The following is a 20,443-nucleotide window of genomic DNA, read 5'->3' on the forward strand; positions in this document are numbered from 1 at the left end:
TTTTTTGTTTTGTTTTGTTTTGTTTTTCAAGGCAGGGTCTCGCTCCAGCCCAGGCTGACCTGGAATTCACTACATAGTCTCAGGGTGGCCTCAAACTCACAGCAATCCTCCTACCTCTGTGTCACCATGCCCGGCTAAGTCCTCAGCTCTTAATGATCCTCAAATCCAGTTGAAGGAGTTCAGACAATAATTCTTCTGATGGACAGGTCAGCTGTGGAGAGACAGCTCATCTTGTCCCACTCTGATGACTTTAATGGCAGCAGCTAGGCATCACCTTGAGAGAATTTATTAAAAACTCAACTACTCCAGGGACCTGGGATTAAAGAATATACACAGGCTACAAAGCAATAATTTGGTTTGCTACATAGAGCCCAGAGAGATAGTTGGAGAGTGCAGGAGGGCTAGACACTGTTTGGCCTAAGAGGCTGGCTCAGATAAGAAGGTAACCTTGCTAGGCTTGGTGGCCCATGTCTTTAATCCCAGCACTTGGGAGGCAGAGGTTAAGAGGAGTACTGTGAATTCAAGGCCAGCCTGGGGACTATAGAGTAAGTTCCAGGTCAGTCTGGGCTAGAGTTAGGCCCTGCCTCAAAAAAAAAAAAAAAAAAAGTGGGGGGAGTGGGCTGGAGAGATGGCTTAGGGGTTAAGGCACTTTCCTGCAAAGCCAAAGGACCCATGGAAGCCAGATGCACAAAGTGGCACATATAGCTACAGTTTCTTTGCTGTGGCAAGAGGCCCTGGTGGGCCCATTCTCTATCTCTATCTCTTTCTCAAAAAAATAAATACTTAAAAAGAGGAGCCCCCTTAATCTCAGCACTCAGGAGGCAGAGGTAGGAGGATCACTTTGAGTTAGAGGCCACCCGAAGAATGTAGAGTGAGTTCCAGGCCAGCCTGGGGCTAGAGTGAGACTCCTCAAAAAAAAAAAAACAAAAACAAAAACAAAAACAAAACAAAACAAAAAAAAAATATATATATATATATATATTTATTTATTTATTTAAAAAGGTTGACCTGGAGAGATGGCTTAGTGGTTAAGGCCACATAAGTCAGATACACAAGGCAGTGCATGCATCTGGAGTTCCTTTGCAGCGGCTAGAGGCCATAACACACCCGTTAGCTATCTCCCGTTCTTTCAAATAAATAAATAAGGTAACCTAGAACTCCTGATCCTACTTCCATTTCCCAAATACAGGATTCCACATCTGTGCTAACAAATTCAACTTCATAATGTGCTTTTTTTTTTGAGGCAGGGTCTCACTCCAGCCTAGGCTTACCTAGAACTCACTCTGTAGTTTCAGGCTGGCCTGAACACATGGCAATCTTATCTCAGCCTCCCAAATGCATGCCATTTTGTGCATCTGGCTTTACATGAACACTGGGGAATTAAACCTGAGTTGTAGGCTTTGCAGGCAGTGGCTTAACCCCTGAGCCATCTTTCCAGCCTCAAAATGCTATTTTTACAACCAGTCCAGGTAGCCGAGTATGCTATTTTATGCCTATAGCCACAGCTACTTGAAAGGCTGAGGCAAGAGGATCACTGAAGCTACCCTGGGAAACACAATGAGACTATCTCAAAAGAACAAAATAAGGGCTGGAGAGATAGCTCAGTGGTTAAGGCTCTTGCTTGCAAAGCCTAAAGGGCTTGGGTTTGATTTCCCAATACACACGTAAAGCCAGATGCACAAAGTGGCAGATACATCTGAAGTTCCTTAGCAGTGGCACTAGGCCCTATCACATTCTATCTCTGTACTTGCAAATAGATAAATAAAATTATATTAAAAAACAAAGAACAAGGGGCTAGAAAGATGGCTTAGCAAGTAAGGCACTTGCCTGCAAAGCCTAAGCACCCTGGTTCGATTCCCCAATACCCACATAAGCCAAATGCATAAAGTTGCACATGCGTCTGGAGTTCATTTTTTAAAAATATTTTACTTATTAGACAGAGAAAGGAGAGAGAGAAAAAAAAAAAGAATGAGGGCTGGAGAGATGGCTTAGTGGTTAAATGCTTGCATGTGAAGCCTGAGGACCCCAGTTCGAGGCTCAATTCTCCAGGACCCACATTAGCCAAATGCACAAGGGGGTGCACGCGTCTGGAGTTCATTTGCAGTGGCTGGAGGCCCTGGGGTGCCCATTCTCTCTCTCTCTTTCTGCCTCTTCCTCTGTCACTGTCAAATAAATAAATAAAAATTAAAAAAAAAAAAAGAGAGTGAGTGCACCAGTACCTCCAGCCACTGAAAACAAACTCCAGACACTTGCACCCCCTTGTGCATCTGACTAAGCCAGCTGCAAAAGGGGGCACATGCGTCTGGAGTTTGTTTACAGTGGCCAGAGGCCCTGACAAGCCCATTCTCTCTCTCCCCCCCCCCTCCTTCTCTATCAAATAAATAAATATGAAATATTTTTTGAAAAAGAACAAAATAAGAAAACATTTCAGGCATAGAAGTTTCCTGCATATACAGAAAGGCTCTAAAAATATCATAATGTCAAATTATTGGTAGATCATTTTCACCCATTTATGTAAAGAGCAGTTCTGGTTCATTCTCACCTGTCGGACTTTGTGAATTCTTGTGACAAGTTCATCTGCAGCAATACTTCCTGCTATTACTTCCAAAGGGATTCCATTGTCTCCAATAAAGAAACTGGAAGGAACACAAACTACAGGATCTACACAGCTGAATTAAGTAAATAACTCATATGAAACAAAAGGGCTTATACAAACCAGGCGTGATGGCACATGCCTGTAATCCCAGCACTCAGGAGGCAGAGATAGGAGGAGTGCTGAGTTTGAGGCCACCCTGAGACTACATTAAAAAAGGTTTTATAGCCCTGGCGCACCCATTCTCTCTCTCTCCCTCCATCTGTCTTTCTCTCTGTGTCTGTCGCTCTCAAATAAATAAATAAAAACTTTAAAAATAATTTTTAAAAAAAAAGGTTTTATACAGTAATACAATCCAACCTGGTAAGATGTTTGTAATTTCAACTACCAAATTATGCCTCAGGTGCACATGATGTGCAAAATGATTTATGGTTTGGACAGCAAATGTCCAAGTGAAGAGCATATATCATATTCTCTACCAGAACTACTACTTTTTTTTTTTTTTTCAAGGTAGGGTCTCTCTCTGGCCCAGGCTGACCTGGAATTCACTATGTAGTGTCAGGGTGGCCTGGAACTCACAGTGATCCTCCTACCTCTGCCTACTGAGTGCTACAATTAAAGGCGTGTGTCACCATGCCCAGCAGAACTTCTTTTTTGGTTTTTCCAAGGTAGGGTCTCACTCTAGCCCAGGCTGACTTGAAATTCACTATGTTGTCTTATGGTGGCCTCGAAATCACAGCAATCCTCCTACCTCTGCCTCCCAAGTGCTGGGATTAAAGGCGTGCACCATCATGCCCGGTCAGAACTTTCTTTTCCATCCATCCAACAAAACTGTTTTAATTTGTTATTTACATAGTCACATAAAAAAATCAAACAAACAAATAAACAACAATAAAAAAAACAGGTGGAGAGATGGCTTAGCAGTTAATGTGCTTGCCTGCGAAGCCTAAGGACTCATGTTTGACTATCCAGGTCCCATGTAAGCCAGATGCACAAGGTAACACAAGTGTGCAAGGCTGCATATGTGCACAAGACAGTTCACACATCTGGAGTTCAACTGCAGTGGGTGGAGGCTCTAGCGTGCCACTTCTCTCTCTCCCCTATATTAAAAAAAAAGACCAGTCCGTTGGGCTTTCTTCAAAAAAACAAAAACAAACAAACCAAAAAAACCCACCAGGCTGGAGAGATGGCTTAGTGGTTAAGGCGCTTGCCTGCAAAGCCTAAGGACCCATTAAATTCTCCAGTACCCACGTAAGCCAGATGCACAAGTGGTGCACGAGTCAGGAGTTCCTCTGTAGTAGCTACAGGCCCTTGTGCACCCATTCTCTCTCTCTACCAGCCACTTTCTCTCTCTCAAACAAATAAAGTATTTTTCAAAAAGACCTACTTTCTCATTGGCTACAATGTAGTATTAGCTCAAACAATAATAGGTAACATGAAGTTTTCACAAATAATCCAAGATTTTTTTTTGTTTCTTTTAACCTTTTTTTATTTTATTTTTTATTTATTTTGGAGGGGACAGATAGGAAATGGGCATGCCAGAGCCTTTAGCCACTGCAAATGAACTCCAGATGCATACACCCCTTGTACAGCTGGCTTACGTGGGTCCTAGGGAATTGAACTTGGCTCCTTTGGCTTTGCAGACAAGCACGTTAACCTCTTAGCCATCTTTCCAACCTCCTCCTGTTTTTTTAAAAAATGTAATGTTTTGGGCTAGAGAGATGGCTTAGCGGTTAAGCGCTTGCCTGTGAAGCCTAAGGACCCCGGTTCAAGGCTCAGTTCCCCAGGTCCCACGTTAGCCAGATGCACAAGGGGGCGCATGCGTCTGGAGTTCGTTTGCAGAGGCTGGAAGCCCTGGCACGCCCATTCTCTCTCTCTCTCCCTCTATCTGTCTTTCTCTCTGTGTCCACTCTCAAATAAATAAATTTAAAAAAAAAAAGAATCTTTAAAAAAAAAATGTAATGTTTTACTTTAGCCCCATGACACTACATAGTCTCAGAGTGGCCTTGAACTCACGGCAATCCTCCTGCCTCTGCCTCCCCAGTGCTGGGATGAAAGGTACACACCTTTACCACCATGGCCAGCTAAATTTAAGATTTTCTAAATAAAAATAATCCCTATATTTACAAGATAGCAAAAAGAGTTAAATAAGTAACAAATACATATAAAACCAACTCTTCATTGAAAGGATACAGATTTGTGAAAATTGTAGGCAGGCTTCACTGTAAAATAAAGTTAAAGAAAAAAAATCAGATAAATTCAACTCCTTCCGAAATACTAAAATGCTTTTGTAGAATTTACTACACCAACCACAAGTAATTTTCTTTTCTTTCTAGTGTTTTGTTGAGGCAGAGTCTCACTCTACCACAGACTCACTGGAACTTACTCTGCTAGGCCAAGCTGGCTTTGAACTCATAGCAATCTTCCTACCTAAAGTACTAGGATTAAAGGCATGAGCCATATGCCTGGCTACAAGTATTTTTCTGAAATTATCAGTTTCTGTCACTGCAATAAGCTGGAAGAAGGAGGTAAATTTTACTTCAAGAGTCTTTCCTATAATTTTCAGATTAATGGACCATTTGCTTTTACAAACCTAAAGTGATGACTGGACTTGGCAGCTAAAAACAAGAGTTAGTATCTCCTTTGTTGCTTCCTTATCTGAAAGTACATCTTAATACTGCCTCTTAACCTGCAATAGGAAGATACAGTGACGATAACTTATGTGTGTGATAATGTAATAATCTATAATAGCAAGAGATTCCAAAAACTGACTATACAACAAAAGGAAAAAATTCTCTACCCTAAAGCTACACCCCCAGACTGAGACCTTTCTTCAAAAAACAGAAACAAAGCCAGGTGTGGTGGCGTACACTTTTAATCCCAGCATTTGGGAGGCAGAGCTAGGAGGATCACTATGAGTTCGAGATCACCCTGAGACTACTTAGTGAATTCCAGGTCAGCTTGAGCTAGAGTGAGACCCTATCTCAAAAAAACAAAAACAAAAATTTTTTTCTTAAATCTAAAACAAAAAAAAATTTAGGTCAGGTGTGTGACACATGCCTTTAATCCCAGCACTGAGAAGGCAGAAGTAGGAGGATCGATGTGAGTTCAAGGTCAGTCAGCCCTGGACTACAGAGTGAGTTCCAGGTCAGCCATGGCTAGAGTGAGACCCTACCTTGGAAGAAAAAAAGAAAAGATTTTATGTTTCCAAGTATGCCCCAGATGTCTGTAGTGTCAATATTCATAAATAATGGAATATGAAAACATAAGCACACCTTTTGGTATCAATTTTAATAGCTACAAAATTGTCTGAAGATGCTTCTGTCACTTTCTCGTCCTCCCAGCTTGCAGCCATCTGTGTGGACTGCTCATCATCACCTGTAAAACAGAAGGCCAGGAATTGCTGATTTCAAATTCTTTTTTTCCCTGTAAAACTGAACTCCAAATAAAACATAATCCTACAAATACTGCTTTCTACCAAATTTAAAAACTGATCTTTCTGGAATTGGTGATGTGATTCAGTTGCTAGCACATGCACAGCCATGGGGTTCCATCCACAGCACAATCACACAAACAAAAGACTTTTAGTCTTTGACTTCAGCTGACTCTGTCTCCAAAGTACACAGGAATGAGCTACTTCTTACCACTTCCACCAACACCTTGATGCAAGCTGCCCAAGTAACCTAGACAACTACAATAACCTCCTAAGTAGGCCCTAGTATAAGTAGCTAGGCAGGAATTAGCAGGCTTGGAGGCCACTGAAAATAGACCTCACCTCCTATTTCCCTGGTGAAAGGAGGGTGTGGAGGTATTAGGGTTTATTGAGGAAAGGATACTTCTGCTGGTCAAAGGAAAAGAATCTGAATCTACCTCTGGCCCTGGGTGGAGACATGTCATTCTATACTACCCAAAACGTGAGAGTATAAAGACATAATAAGGGCTGGAGAGATGGCTTAGCGGTTAAGGCACATGCTTGCCAAGCCTAAAGACCCAGGTTTGATTCTCCAGATTCCATGGAACCCAGGTGGCGCATGCATCTGGAGTTCATTTGCACTGACTAGAGGCCCTGGCACAGCCCATTCTCCTCTCTGTCTCAAAAAAAATTTTTTGAAAAAAAAAAAAGGCCTGGAGAGATGGCCTAATGGTTAAGTGCTTGCCTGTGAAGCCTAAGGACCCCGGTTTAAGGCTTGACTCCCCCAGTACCCACATAAGCCAGATGCACAAGGTGGTGCATGCATCTGGAGTTCATTTGCAGGGGCTGGAGGCCCTGGTGCACCCATTCTCTCTCTCTGCCTCTGTCTGTTGCTCTCAAATAAATAAATTAGGGGAAAAAAGACATACTAAGGTCCCCAAAAGCTAATTCAACTGAGCTGGACAATCATTAGGCCAGAAGACCACCACTCAGAAGGCTGATTCACCCTCAGACATGTTAAGGACATGGGAGAAATAATTATCACCTTAAGGAGACACGTACTTACACTCACAGAAGCCCCCTCCTTCGATACACTTGCTTCCAGACCTGTACTGCAAACTTGCCTACTTTTCTCAGATCTAACTCAAAAAGCATTACCTGACCCTAACCCTTTCTATCTCTTCTTTGGATACCAGCCAAAATCCTAAGCATGTTTACCCTGACCTTCTGGGTTTTCTCACTGTTTCTCTGAAGACTCTACCCTATGCAGCTGCTTGCTGACCTTGACTGCTGAGCCTACCAGCTTTCCTGGACTCTTAACTCTAAAGGAATGACTTTTTCTTTCCCCTTTTTCCATCTCTCTCCTCCCAACAGCTGCCAGTATTTACAGTGTGCCTGACTAGTTATTTTTCTCAAACTTTTTTTTACCACTGACACCAAGAAACTAAGAAAGGGAACTTTAGTTCTCCAGTTAACACTTGCTGGATTATTATACTTTTTCTGCTGGAAATTCTACACTGGTTCCCTACTTTCTTCTAAGCAAAAGGCCTATCTTCATATAGCCCTATATCAGGCTGAAAATAACCTTTTGAACTCACTTCCTTTTGCTATTCCCTTCTATTCCTCAAATACCAACAATATTCCAACTTAATGATTCTTTTTCCACTCTGCTTTTAATACTTCCTAATATACTGATTTCATGTTTACTGTTCATTGTCTTTCTTTCCCAGCAAGAAAGTTTCTTAAGGTCAAGGACTGCTTTTCCTGTTCTCCTAAGAGTCAAATTCTTGTAGCAGAACCTGTACAGTCAGTAACCAGCATTCAGTTAGTATTCTTTGGAATGAATATTTAATGTCTAGCACAGTATACTGTCATGCCTACAATCCTTTACTTTAATGCCACACATTAGAACATGCTGGGTGTGAGATGAGAACCGAGAATATCAAGAATAAATGTATGAGAAACTTAGACATGGAAAAAGTAAATGAACAGCTCAAGGCAAAAAAGATCTGGGCTGAAGAGATGGCTTAGTGGTTAAGGCGCCTGCGGAGCCTAAGGATCCATGTTTGATTCTCCCGATCCCACGTTAGCCAGAAGCACAAAGGTGAGGCAAGCACAAGGTTGCACATGCCCACAAGGTGGCACAAGCATCCGGAATTTGAGTTCAGTGGTTGAGTCCCTGGTGTGCCAATTCTCTCTCTCTCTAATATCAGCCAGGCATGGTGGCACATGCCTTTAATCCCAGCACCTGGAAGACAGGGATAGGACAATCACCATGAGTTCAAGGCCACCCTGAGACTACAGAGTGAATTCCAGGTCAGCCTCAGCTAGAATGAGACCCTACCTTAAAAAACCAAAAAATAAATAATTTTTTTAAAAAGAACACCTTAGGCTGGGCATAGTGGCACATGCCTTTAATACCAGCACTCAGGAGGCAGAGGTAGAAGGATCACTGTGAGTTCAAGGCCACTCTGAGACTGCATAGTGAATTCCAGGTTAGCCTGGGCTAGAGTGAGACCCTACTTCAGGGGGGAGGGGGAAGTCACCTCAGACTGGAGAGGTGCCTTAGCAGTTGAGGCACTTTTCCTGGGAAGCCTTAGGACCAGGTTTGATTGCCCATACCCACATAAGCCAGATGCATAAGGTGGCATATGCAACTAGAGTTAGTTCATTTGCAGTGGCCCTGGTGCACCTATTCTTTCTGTCTTCACCTTTCTAAAATATGTAAAGAAATAAAGGGTTTTTTGTTTTTTGTTTTTTGAGGTAGGGTCTCACTCTATCCCAGGCTGACCTGGAATTCACTATGGAGTCTCAGGGTGGCCTTGAACTCAGAGCGATCCTCCTACCTCTGCCTCCCAGTGCTGGGATTAAAGGCGTGCACCACCACGCCGGTGGTTTTGTTTTTTTTTTAGAGTACCTCTTTAGCAAACCCATGGCAATCAAGATGAAAACAAGGGGGAATCACCACTGGTAGTGTGGCAAAATTCTGAATGTGTCTGCAGAGACTGTAAAGATAATTAAAATATTTTTAAGTCTTTGTTTGTTTGTTTGTTTTCAAGGTAAAGTCTTCCTTTCTATCCCAGGCTAACCTGGAATTCACTATGTATCTCTCACAGTGGCCTCAAACTTGCAGTGATCCACCTACCTCTGCCTCCTAAGTGCTGGGATTACAGGCCTGAGACACCACTCCCGTCTGGGTTTTGTTTGTTTTGAGATAGGGTCTCACTCTAGCCCAGGCTGACCTAGAACCTAGAACTCACAGTGATCCTCCTACCTCTGTCTCTCAAGTGCTGGCACAGAGTGTACCACCACACCTGGTAAGATGAGTAAATTCTTATAAAATGACCCAACTGTCAACCTAGAAAGTAGCTAGACAGGAATGTTTTTAGTAAATCACTTCCAGAAAGCTGAAAAGAGCGAAGAATCCTTTTTATCATTTATTCATTCAATCACTAATTCATCTCACAGTTCAAGAAATTTGGTTTAAATACTAAATACCAAATCAACTTAGCCCTAAAAACAAAAAGAACAAAGAACAAAACAAAACAAATAGAACACTATTTTCAGTAGAGCATAAAATATAATTGTGCAAAAAAAATTTAACCACGGGCTGGAGAGATGGCTTAGTGGTTAAGGCGCTTGCCTGCAAAGTCTAGGGATCCATGTTTGATTCTCCAGGTTCCACATAAGCCAGATGCACAAGATGGCGCATGCACCTGGAGTTCGTCTGCAGTGGCTATCAGTGGCTAGAGGCCCTGGTATGCCCATTCTCTCTGTGTCTCTAATAAATGATTGACTAAAAATGTTTAGAAAAGAAAAAATTGTATCCAAGTAGGAAACTACCAATAGTTACATAGGTAATTGCTATGAAAACAAGAACTCTCTGTAATGGTCAGAGAAGCCTTCATTGAGGTGGTATTTTTGTTGTTGTTTTTCTTTTTTTTTTTTTTTAATTTTTTTTTTATTTCTTTATTTGAGAGCGACAGACACAGAGAGAAAGACAGATAGAGGGAGAGAGAGAGAATGGGCGCGCCAGGGCTTCCAGCCTCTGCAAACGAACTCCAGACGCGGGTAACACGGGACCTGGGGAACCGAGCCTCGAACCGGGGTTCTTAGGCTTCACAGGCAAGCGCTTAACCGCTAAGCCATCTCTCCAGCCCTGTTGTTGTTTTTCAATATAGGGTCTCTCTCTAGCTCAGGCTGACCTAGACTTAAGGGTGGTCTTGAACTCACAATGATCCTCCTACCTCTGCTTCCTGAGTGATTAAAGGCTGTGCCACAACACCTGGCTTAATTTTATATAGTTCTATTTATTTGCAAGGAGACAGAGACAGACAGAGGATAAGCACTAGGGCCTCTAACTGCTGCAAATGAACTCCAGATGCACCACTTTGTGCAGCTGGCGTAATGTGGGACCTGGGGAATTGAATCCAGGTTGTTAGGCTTTGCAAGCAAGCGCCTTAACCGCTGAGTCATCTCTCCAACCTTCTGAGGTGACTTTTAAGGAAGTCCTAAACAATATAGCAGTAAGCCTCACCAAGTACCAGAAAAGCTCACCATGCAGAAGGAACACAAGTGAAGGGAACGGTTTGATGGAATATGACAATGGAGACCATTAAGCAAGATGTAACCTAAACATGGCTCCCACCCAACAGTTTATCAAAGTCAATGTATGTGGTGACATTTAGAAACCCTGGGGGAGAAAAGCAGGTTAAGGCAACAAATCTATCTTTCAGCTTGAGAATCACTTGTGTGAAGGAACTAAGTGGGAACGTCACATGAGCGTGGGAGTACGGCCCAACTCTTCGTGAGATTGGTGGCTTTGGTTCCTTCATTTACACTGCACTGTGTGCTCAGGGTCCCAAATGTCTCATCCCCACTGGCAGTGTCTGTCCATGACTCAGCCTTGAAGTGGCAGGAGCTGCTGCTTGACCAGTGGAAGTAGAAAGCCAAAAGCAATTTTCAATGAGAGCTTTCTCAAAAGTGATTATATCTCACTGTAATCACAAATTATTTCAGTATCTATCTTTAGCTTCATCATCCATCCATCCATCCATCATCAATCCATTTATGTAGCTATCTAATTTGCTTGTGTATGTAGTATAGGCACGCGTATGCAGACATGAGGCAGCCAAAGGAAGGCATCAGGAACCTTCCGTCTTTTGCTCTTCAGCCTTATTTCACTGAGACAGAGTCTCTCACTGAACCTGGAGCTCATCATTTTTCAGTTAAATTGACTGACCAGGGAGCCCCAATGATCCTCCTGTCTATGCCCCACTCAGTACCAGGGTTATAGCCATGTATACATTTTTACATGGATGCTAGGGACTGAACTCATGCTTGCAAAGCAAGCTCTTAATTAAGCTATCTCCTCATTACTCTTTCTCATGTTTAACTACCAGTATACTATAAGGTTAGGTGGCCCTAAGACTTTAGGAGAAAATACTATATCCTTGGTTAATATTGGCAGTATCCAGGGTGAAGGCACTTAGTGCACACTCTGAAGCATACCTAGCTGCATTCTTTTAGAGCTAGCCCTTCCAAGAGCCAGGTATGGTGGTGCACACCTTTAATTCCAGCACCCGGGAGGCTGAGGTAGGAGGACCGCTGTGAGTTCAAGGACACCCTGAGACTAGTGAATTTTAGGTCAGCCTGGGCTAGACTGAGACTCTACCTTGAAAAAGCCAAAAAAAAAAAAAAAAAAATCTAGCCCTTCAAACCTAAGGAAAAAAAAAACTCAAAAGGCTGTGTGTCCTATGTGAACCAAAGGAGACAGTCAGGCTGGAGAGATGGCTTAGTGGTTAAGGCACTTGCCTGCAGAGCCAAAGGGCCCAGGTTCAAGTCACAAGGACCCCTGTAAGCCAGAGTCACAAGGTGGTGCATGCATCTGGAGTTCCTTTGCAGTGGCTAGAAGCCCTAGTATACCTGTTCTCTCCCTCTCTCTCTGCCTTTTCCTCTCTTTCAAATAATTTTTTTTTTAAGGAGGTAGCCAGTTGTACCTGACATTAATAAATTTTTGCCTACCTTACAAAACCACTGCATAGTCATGACACCATAGCTTCAGGCTAATAATATATGGTTCTTTTGGTTTTTTTGAGGTAGGGTCTCACTCTAGCTCAGGCTGACCTGGAATTCACTATGGAGTCTCAGGGTGGCCTCGAACACTTGGCAATCCTCCTACCTCTGCCTCCCGAGTGCTGGGATTAAAGATGTGCGCCACCATGTCCGGCCAATAATATATGTTTAAAGAGAGTGAGTTTGGGCAGAAGTATCTTGTGGAGGTGGCTAGAAGCCATAGATTCTAGAAAAATTTCAATGCCAGGGGTAGGATACCTTCCAGTGAGTTGTTTGTTGACTTTAATGTTGATGCATTATAAGCTACTGCCAGGTCTCTTGGTTGCCCACCAGAACCAGATGGTTAAAACCCTATTGCTGAAGAATCCACATGCATGTAATGCAGGTCACTGAGAAATCAAGCGGGAGCTGAGCTAGAAGCCTCCTCCCTGTTGACTAGCTGTCAAGATACTAGAAAGGCTGGGCATGGTGGCACACACCTTTAATCCTAGGCAGAGGTAGGAGGATTGCCATGAGTCCAAGGCCACCCTGAGACTACATAGTGAATTCCAGGTCAGCCTGAGCTAGAGTGAGACCCTATGTCCAAAAAAAAAAAAAAGTTAGGAAGACCTAGGCAGCCTGTTAGGGAAGAAAAGTCATGCATGGTGTTAATCAGCAACTGAACCTTATAAGCTTTATGGCTGGCTAGCCAGGCCAAATGTACCAAATGGTACAACTGCTCTGATTGGACTTGAGGCCCATTCCATGGGAGAGAATTCCTGCCTGATACTAAAAACCTAAAGAAGGATTAGAGTGATGGCTCAGTGGTTAAGGTGCTTGCCAGCAAAGACAAAGGACTCAGGTTTGACTCCCCATTACCCACATAAAGCCATACAGGCATGCAGGATGCTTTTGGGAAGCTTCAGGACACAGTGGCCAGGGTTCATACCAGCCAGGTTATCATGTCCATCTGCCCCAAGATGCAGAAAAATAAGCATGTAACTGAAGGTGGCACATGTGTCTGAAGTTCCTTTGTAGTGGCTGGAGGCCCTGGCATGCCCATTTTCTCTCAAATAAAAAAAAAAAAACTAATGAACCCCCCCCTCCAGACTTTTGCCCACCCCCCTCTATCCCTCCCTCCCTCTCTCCCACTTTGGCAGGCCCTGGCCCTCCCCCCACCACCTGGAAAAAAAAAACACAACGAAAAAACTCTAATGAAAAGCCTATGGCTTAGAAGGTCATAAACCCTAAAAAGGAAACTATATCTGTTGTCTAGCTAAATGGATATATTATGCTCACCAGACTACCCTATATACACTTATGTTTATACCCATAAATTAATGTTACCCTCACTTTTGGTTAGAGAAACTTCTCCTTTTGGATGATGGTGACTACAGGGGAGACTCAAAACTCACCAGTGCTGAGAAGTGACAGTGGAGTGTTCAGCACTAAATGAGACATCACTATCATATCCTCAAAGGCTGAAGGAGCACCATAAAAAACATGGTGGGAAAGGAAGGGAAGGGGCATTTATAATACTGTCTTCCAGACATAAAATGGCCTAGATATTCATGACCTCACCTACACAAGACCTGCATAATAGGAGGGAAAAAATGACATGAAAGTAAAAGTGAGACTAGTTTTAAGAAGTAATGATTCAACAATCCAAAAATTCATTTGGAATCACAAAAAACCTCGAATATCTAAAATAATACTGAGCAACAAAAATAAGGCTGGTGGTATCACCATACCTGATTTTAACCTATACTACAGAGCCATAGTAACAAAAACAGCATGGTACTGGCACAAAAACAGACATGTAGATCAGTGGAACAGAACAGAGGACCCACATGTAAGCCCAAGGAGCTATAGCCACCTGATATTCAATAAAAATGCCAAAAATACTCATTGGAGAAGAGACAGCCTCTTCAGCAAATGGTGTTTTGAAAACTGGATATATATCTGCAGAAGGATGGGAATAGACTCTTCTCTCTCACCATGCACAAGAATTAAGTCCAAATGGATTAAAGACCTTAACATCAGACCTGAAACTCTAAAACTGCTAGAGTTGAAAAAGTAAGGGAAATCCTTCTACATATGGGTCTTGGCAAAGACTTTCTGAATACAACCCCAACTGCTCAGGCAATAAAACCACAGATTAATCACTGGGACCTCATGAAATTACAAAGATTTTGCACTGCAAAGGACACTGTGAATAAGGCAAAGAGGCAACCTACAAAATGGGAAAAAATCTTTGCCCGCTATATATCTGAAAAAGGATTAATATCTAGGATATACAAAGAACTCAAAAAGTTAAATAATAAGGAATCAAACAAGCCAATCAAAACATGGGCTATAGGGCTGGAGAGATGGTTTAGCAGTTAAGCGCTTGCCTGTGAAGCCTAAAGACCCCGGTTCGAGGCTCGGTTCCCCAGGTCCCACATTAGCCAGATGCACAAGGGGGCGCACGCGTCTGGAGTTCATTTGCAGAGGCTGGAAGCCCTGGCGCGCCCATTCTCTCTCTCTCTCTTCCTCTATCTGTCTTTCTCTCTGTGTCTGTCGCTCTCAAATAAATAAATAAATAATTTAAAAAAAAAACATTGGCTATGGAGCTAAATAGAGAGTTCTCAAAGGAAGAAATACGAATGGATATAAGCATCTAAAAAAATGTTCTATGTTACCAGTCATTAGGGAAATGCAGATTAAAACTACATTGAGATTCCATCTCACTCCTGTCAGATTGGCTACCATCATGAAAACAAATAATCATAAATGTTGGCAGGGATGTGGAAAAAGAGGAACCCTTCTCCACTGTTGGTGGGAATGCAATCTGGTCCAGCCATTGTGGAAATCAGTGTGGAGGTTCCTAAAACAGCTAAAGATTGATCTACCATATGACCCAGCTATAGCACTCCTAGGCATATATCCTAAGGACTCATCTCATTTCCTTAGAAGTACGTGCTCAACCATGTTTTTTTCTTTAATATGTTATTGGTTTTTTATTTATTTATTTGCAAGCAGAGAGAGAGAGACAGAGACAGAGAGACAGAGAATGAGCACACAAGGGACTTTAACCACTGCAAATGAACTCCAGACACATGTGCTCTTGTGCATCTGGCTTACATGGGTCCTGGGGAATCGAACATAGGTCCTTTGGCTTTACAGGCAAAGGCCTTAACCACTATGCCATCCTTCCAGCCCTCAACCATGTTTATTGCTGCTCAAGTTATGATACTGGGAAATGGAACCAGCGTAGATGTCCCTCAACTGATGAGTGGATAATGAAGATATGGCACATTTATACAATGGAGTTTTACTCAGCGGTAAAGAAAAATGAAGTTATGAAATTTGCAGAAAAATGGATGAATCTGGAAAGGATTATACTAAGGTAACCCAGGCCCAGAAAGCCAAGCATCACATGTTCTCCCTCATATGTGGATCCTAGGTTCAGATGATTGGGCTTCTGCGTGAGAAGGAGAGCAGAGGCCAGTAAGTTAAAAAGGAGATATAAAGGGAAGAGAAAAGAAGGGATGGGTGTACTTAAATAGGTTGGTATTGTATATATGTAAGTAGAATGATTGAGATGGGGAGGTAATTTGATGGAGAATGGAATTTCAAAGGGGAAAGTGTAGGGGGGAGGGTATTACCATGGGATATTGTTTATAATCATGGAAAATGTTAATAAAAATTGTGAAAAGATAAAAAAATTAAAAAATAAACACAAAAAAATTGAGAAAAAAATAAAAGAAAAATATAGTAGTGATTTAGTGGAGAGAAATTTGGAGGGGAAAAAAAGAGGATGGTAGGGGATCATGATCATGGTGTATTGTTTGTATTTATAGAAGTTGTCAATAATAAAGTTTTTAAAAGTTAAGGGCTGGAGAGATGGCTTAGTGGTTAAGCACTTGCCTATGAAGCCTAAGGACCCCGGTTAGAGGCTCAATTCCCCAGGACCCACACACGCCAAATGCACGAGATGGTGCATGTGTCTGAAGTTGGTTTGCAGTGGCTGGAGGCCCTAGCACACCTATTCTCTCCCTCTCTCTCTTTTCCTCTCTCTGCCTGTCTGTTGCTCTTAAATGAATGAGGGAGGGAGGGAGGGAGGGAAGGAAGGGGGGAGGGGAGGCAGAGATAGGAGAAACTACATAGTGAATTCCAGGTTAGTCTGGGCTAGAGCAAGACCCTATCTTGAAAAAACAAATGACAAGGGGCTGTAGAGATAGCTCAATGGTTAAGGCACAAATTTGCCTGCAAAGCCTAAAGACCTGGGCTCAATTCCCCAGTACCCATGTAAAGCCAGATGGACAAGGTGGGGCAGGCATCTGGAGTTCTTTTGCAGGAGCTAGAGGCCCTGGTAGGCCCATATTTTCTCTCTGCTTCCAAATAAAAAATTTAAAAATAGCTGGCCTTTGGAGACAGTTTTCTGGTAGGTATCATTTTTGATCTCAAGACATTCTAAACCTTAATTCCAGACAGGCATGCAGGATGCTTTCGGGAAGCTTCAGGGCACGGTGGCCAGGGTTCATACTGGCCAGGTTATCATGTCCATCTGCACCAAGATGCAGAAAAATAAGCATGTAACTGAAGACATGCACAGAGCCAAGTTCAAGTTTCCTGGCTACCAGAAGATCCACGTCTCAAATAAGTGAGGCTTCAAGTTTAATGCCTGGCCATGAGTGTTGGGGACAACTGCCGTGCTTATGGATACTGGTATTGAACGTTGCTATATGTCTCCTTATTCCATTGCCCTCCTTCCTAATAAAGCTTGCATAAATCAGGAAAAAGAAAAGAAAAGAAAAATTACCTTGGCGTAGTGGCACTCACCTTTAATCCCAGCACTTAGGAGGCAGGGGTAAGAGGATCACTATGAGTTTGAGGACAGACTGAGACTACATAGTGAGTTCCAGGTAAGCCCGGGCTAGAGACACCCTACATCACAAAACCCCCAAAAAGGAAAAGGGCTGGAGAGATGGCTTAGTAGTTAAGGCACTTGTCTGCAAAGCCAAAGGATCCAGTTCCAGTTCCCCATGACCCATGCAAGCCAGATACACAAGGTAGCACATGCATCTGGAGTTCATTTGCAGCAGCTGGAGGCCCAGGTATGCTCATTCATTCCCTGCCTCTCTCTCTTTCTTTCCTGTCTGTCTTAAATAAATAATTTTTTTAAAGTTAGGCTAGGTATGGTGCTGCACACCTTTGATCCCAGCACTTGAGAGGCTGAAGTAGGAGGATCACCTCAAATGTGAAGCCACCCCAAGACTACGTAGGTCAGTCTGGGCTACCGTGACACCCTACCTCAAAAAATCAAACAAGGGGCTAGAGAAATTACTTAGTGGTTAAGCTGTTGCCTGCAAACCCAAAGGACCCAGGTTCTATTTCCCAGAACCCATGTAAGCCAGATGCACAAGGTGGCATATGCATCTGGAGTTCATGTGCAGTGGCTACAAGTCCTGGTATACCCAATTCCCTCGTTCCCTCTCTATCTTCCTTTCTCAAATAAATAAGTTAGAGGCACAAGGGACTGTGCCTGAATTCTGAGCAATTTGGGGAGATGAGGCAAGAGTACCATTTGAGCCTGAGTTTTTTGTTTGTTTGTTGTTGTTTTTTAATCTGAGAGTGTGAGAGAAAGAGGCAAACACCAGTCTGGGATACTTGAGGTTTTCATTTTTATTTATATATTGGAGAGAAATAAAGAAGCAGAAAGAGAGGTCTAGCAGTGAAGGCCCTTGCCTGCAAAGCCAAAGGACCCAGATTTGATTCCCCAGGACCCATGTAAGCCAGGTGCACAAGGTAGCACATGTATCTGAAGTTCATCTGCAGTGGCCGGAGGTCCTGGCATGCTCATTCTCTCTTTCTCTTTCTCAAATAAATAAATAAAATAAAAAGCAAAGACCAAGCTGGGTGTGTGGTGGCTCATATCTTTAAACCCAGCACTCAGGTGGCGGTGGTAGGAGAACTGCTGAGTGTGCCAGGTCAGCCCGAGACTAATTCCAGGTCAGCCTGGGCTACAGTGAGACCCTATCTTGAAAAAAAACAAACATACAAAAACAGCAAAGATCAGGCATGGTTGCACACACCTTTAATTCTGGTACTTCGGAGGCTAAGATAGGAGGTTTGAGGACAGCTTGGGCTACAGAGTGAGTTCTAGGCCAGCCTGTGCTAAACAAAGACCCTGACCATACCTCAAAAAACAACAACAAAAAGAGCAAGGGAGATGGCTTAGCAGCTAAAAGTACTTGCTTCCAAAGCCTGCTGGCCTGGGCTCAATTCCCTAGTACTCCGCATAAAGCCTGACAAACAAAGTGGCACATTTAGCTGGAGTTCATTTGCAATGGCAAAGAATCACTGGTGTGCCCAATTCTCTTTCTTTGTTCTCTCACTGCTTGCAAATAAATAAACATCTTTTGCACAGACCTAAGAATTTCAGTTGGCCATGCTATATTCTCCCTTGAGACTTCTACCAAGAACCTTTTTTGCAGTTATTTCTAAGGTAACTCTTAAAAGTTAACTTATACAGGGCTGGAGAGATGGCTTAGCGGTTAAGCGCTTGCCTGTGAAGCTAAGGACCCCGGTTCAAGGCTCGGTTCCCCAGGTCCCACGTTAGCCAGATGCACAAGGGGGCGCACGCGTCTGGAGTTCGTTTGCAGAGGCTGGAAGCCCTGGCGCGCCCATTCTCTCTCTCCCTCTATCTGTCTTTCTCTCTGTGTCTGTCGCTCTCAAATAAATAAATAAAAATTTAAAAAAATATATTAAAAAAAAAAAGTTAACTTATACAGAATCACTGACCAGCTAAGGAAAATTCAGTAAAAGGTGCTTTCTTGCAAAGCCTGCTGGCCCAAGGTTCAGTTCTCCAGCACCCATGTAAAGGTAGATGCACAAAGTGGTGTATAATTCTGGAGTTCATTTGCAGCAGCTATAGACACTGGTGCACCCACAGTCTGCCTGTCCCTCTTGCAAATAAGAAAACAATAATTAAAATTTTCATATTTAATGATAAATTCGTATTTCAGCAAGTTCTCTTCGTGGCAGTGCATAAAGTCATAAGAATGTCTAAAAGTCAATTATGAGCGGGTATGGTAGTGCACGCCTTTAATCCTAGCATTCAGGAGGCAGGGGTAGGAATGACTGGCATGAGTTTGAGGGCAGCTTAAAATTACATAGTGAACTCCAAGTCAGCCTGGGCTAGAGATAGACCCTACCTCGAAAAACAAAAGAAAAAAGAAAGAAAGAGGGGGGAGGGAGGAAGGGAGAGAAAGAGCAAAGAAAATTAAACGTCAATTATGAATAAGACATTACTAAAACACAGGTAGTTGGAAGAAATACGCTTCAAACCAACATTTGCTGACACTGGCCCATGTCACGGCAATGAGTAAAACCCTAAAAGCAGATGGTTTACTGCCAACCTACAAGACTTCAGCAATGAAAGGGGAGAATGGAGGAAGTAACGTCGGGTCAGTGAGTGCACCGCCGAGAAAACGACCTCATCTTAAGGACTAACGGGAACGAGGACTTTCTAAACTGCGGTGCAAGAAAAGCTCTAAAGCCCACTGGCAACGGGGTCATTCTTTCACCTTCGGCCGTTTCTAGCACTAGCACAAACAGGACGCCTCCCAGAGGCTACTAAGTTTACGTTACACACGCACGCACGCACGCAGCCGGGCGACCGCCACCGCGGCGGTTCTCCGCGGCGGCCGATGACACAGCTTTCTCCCTGCGCCGCGGCCCGCGCCCTCCCCACGCACGAGGGGAGCTGGGGGCGCTAGGAGGCCAGGAAGACGGGGCCTCGGCGGACGAGTGGGCGGCGGCGGCGGCCTGCGGGGTCCCGGGCGAAGCGGGGCGCTCAGGAGCCGCTCCGCCGCCCTCCCGGCCCTCAGGCGGCGCCCTCCCGGCTGGCTCGGAGGCGGACGGAGAAGCAGGCCGCCGCTCGGGCCGCCCCCCGCCGCTCCCGGGCCGCGCCGCCTCACCTGCCACGAACACCACGAAGACCGCGCCGCTGCTCTTAGCCGACGCGATGGCGGCCGGGATGGCGCCCTGGAACCACAGCATCGCTCCCCGGGCGCGGCCGCTCGTTCAGTCAGCGTGAGCAGCCGCCGCGATCCCGCAGTGGGCCGGCCTCTTCCAGTCCTCGGCGCGGCGGCCCCCGCCTCCACAACCAGCTACTCGCAGGCAGGCAGGCAGGCAGGCGCGCACGCCCCACAGCGCCCGGGGACGCGCTCCACAGCGGCACTCGGCAGGGAAAAACACACGTCCCCACGTCACGTGACGCCCCGTCGCCAAGGGAATCAGTGCGTCTGCGTGCGCGCGCCCGCCACAGGCCCCTAATCCCGGAAGTGCGAAGCAGCGGCGGGAAGGAAGGGTGACTAACCGCTACTGGACTTGGGCAT

At 44.1% G+C, this 20,443-nt stretch overlaps 1 protein-coding gene across 1 annotated transcript in view; it reads right to left on the reverse strand.

Moving 5' to 3' along the window:
* Positions 1-20,232, reverse strand: part of Ubxn4 (UBX domain protein 4) — a 51,684-nt gene extending 31,452 nt beyond the window's left edge. Inside the window, exons 1-4 of the mRNA XM_045150432.1 lie at positions 20,024-20,232; positions 5,869-5,971; positions 4,787-4,815; positions 2,543-2,661 (exon numbers count right to left, since the gene is read on the reverse strand). Of these exons, the coding sequence (XP_045006367.1) occupies positions 2,543-2,661; positions 4,787-4,815; positions 5,869-5,971; positions 20,024-20,105 (333 nt within the window). The 5' untranslated portion in view covers positions 20,106-20,232. The remainder of the gene's footprint in view (positions 1-2,542; positions 2,662-4,786; positions 4,816-5,868; positions 5,972-20,023) is intronic.
* Positions 20,233-20,443: the final 211 nt, after the last annotated feature.

This window comes from Jaculus jaculus, chromosome 5 (assembly GCF_020740685.1).
Source record: "Jaculus jaculus isolate mJacJac1 chromosome 5, mJacJac1.mat.Y.cur, whole genome shotgun sequence".
NCBI lineage: Eukaryota > Metazoa > Chordata > Mammalia > Rodentia > Dipodidae > Jaculus > Jaculus jaculus.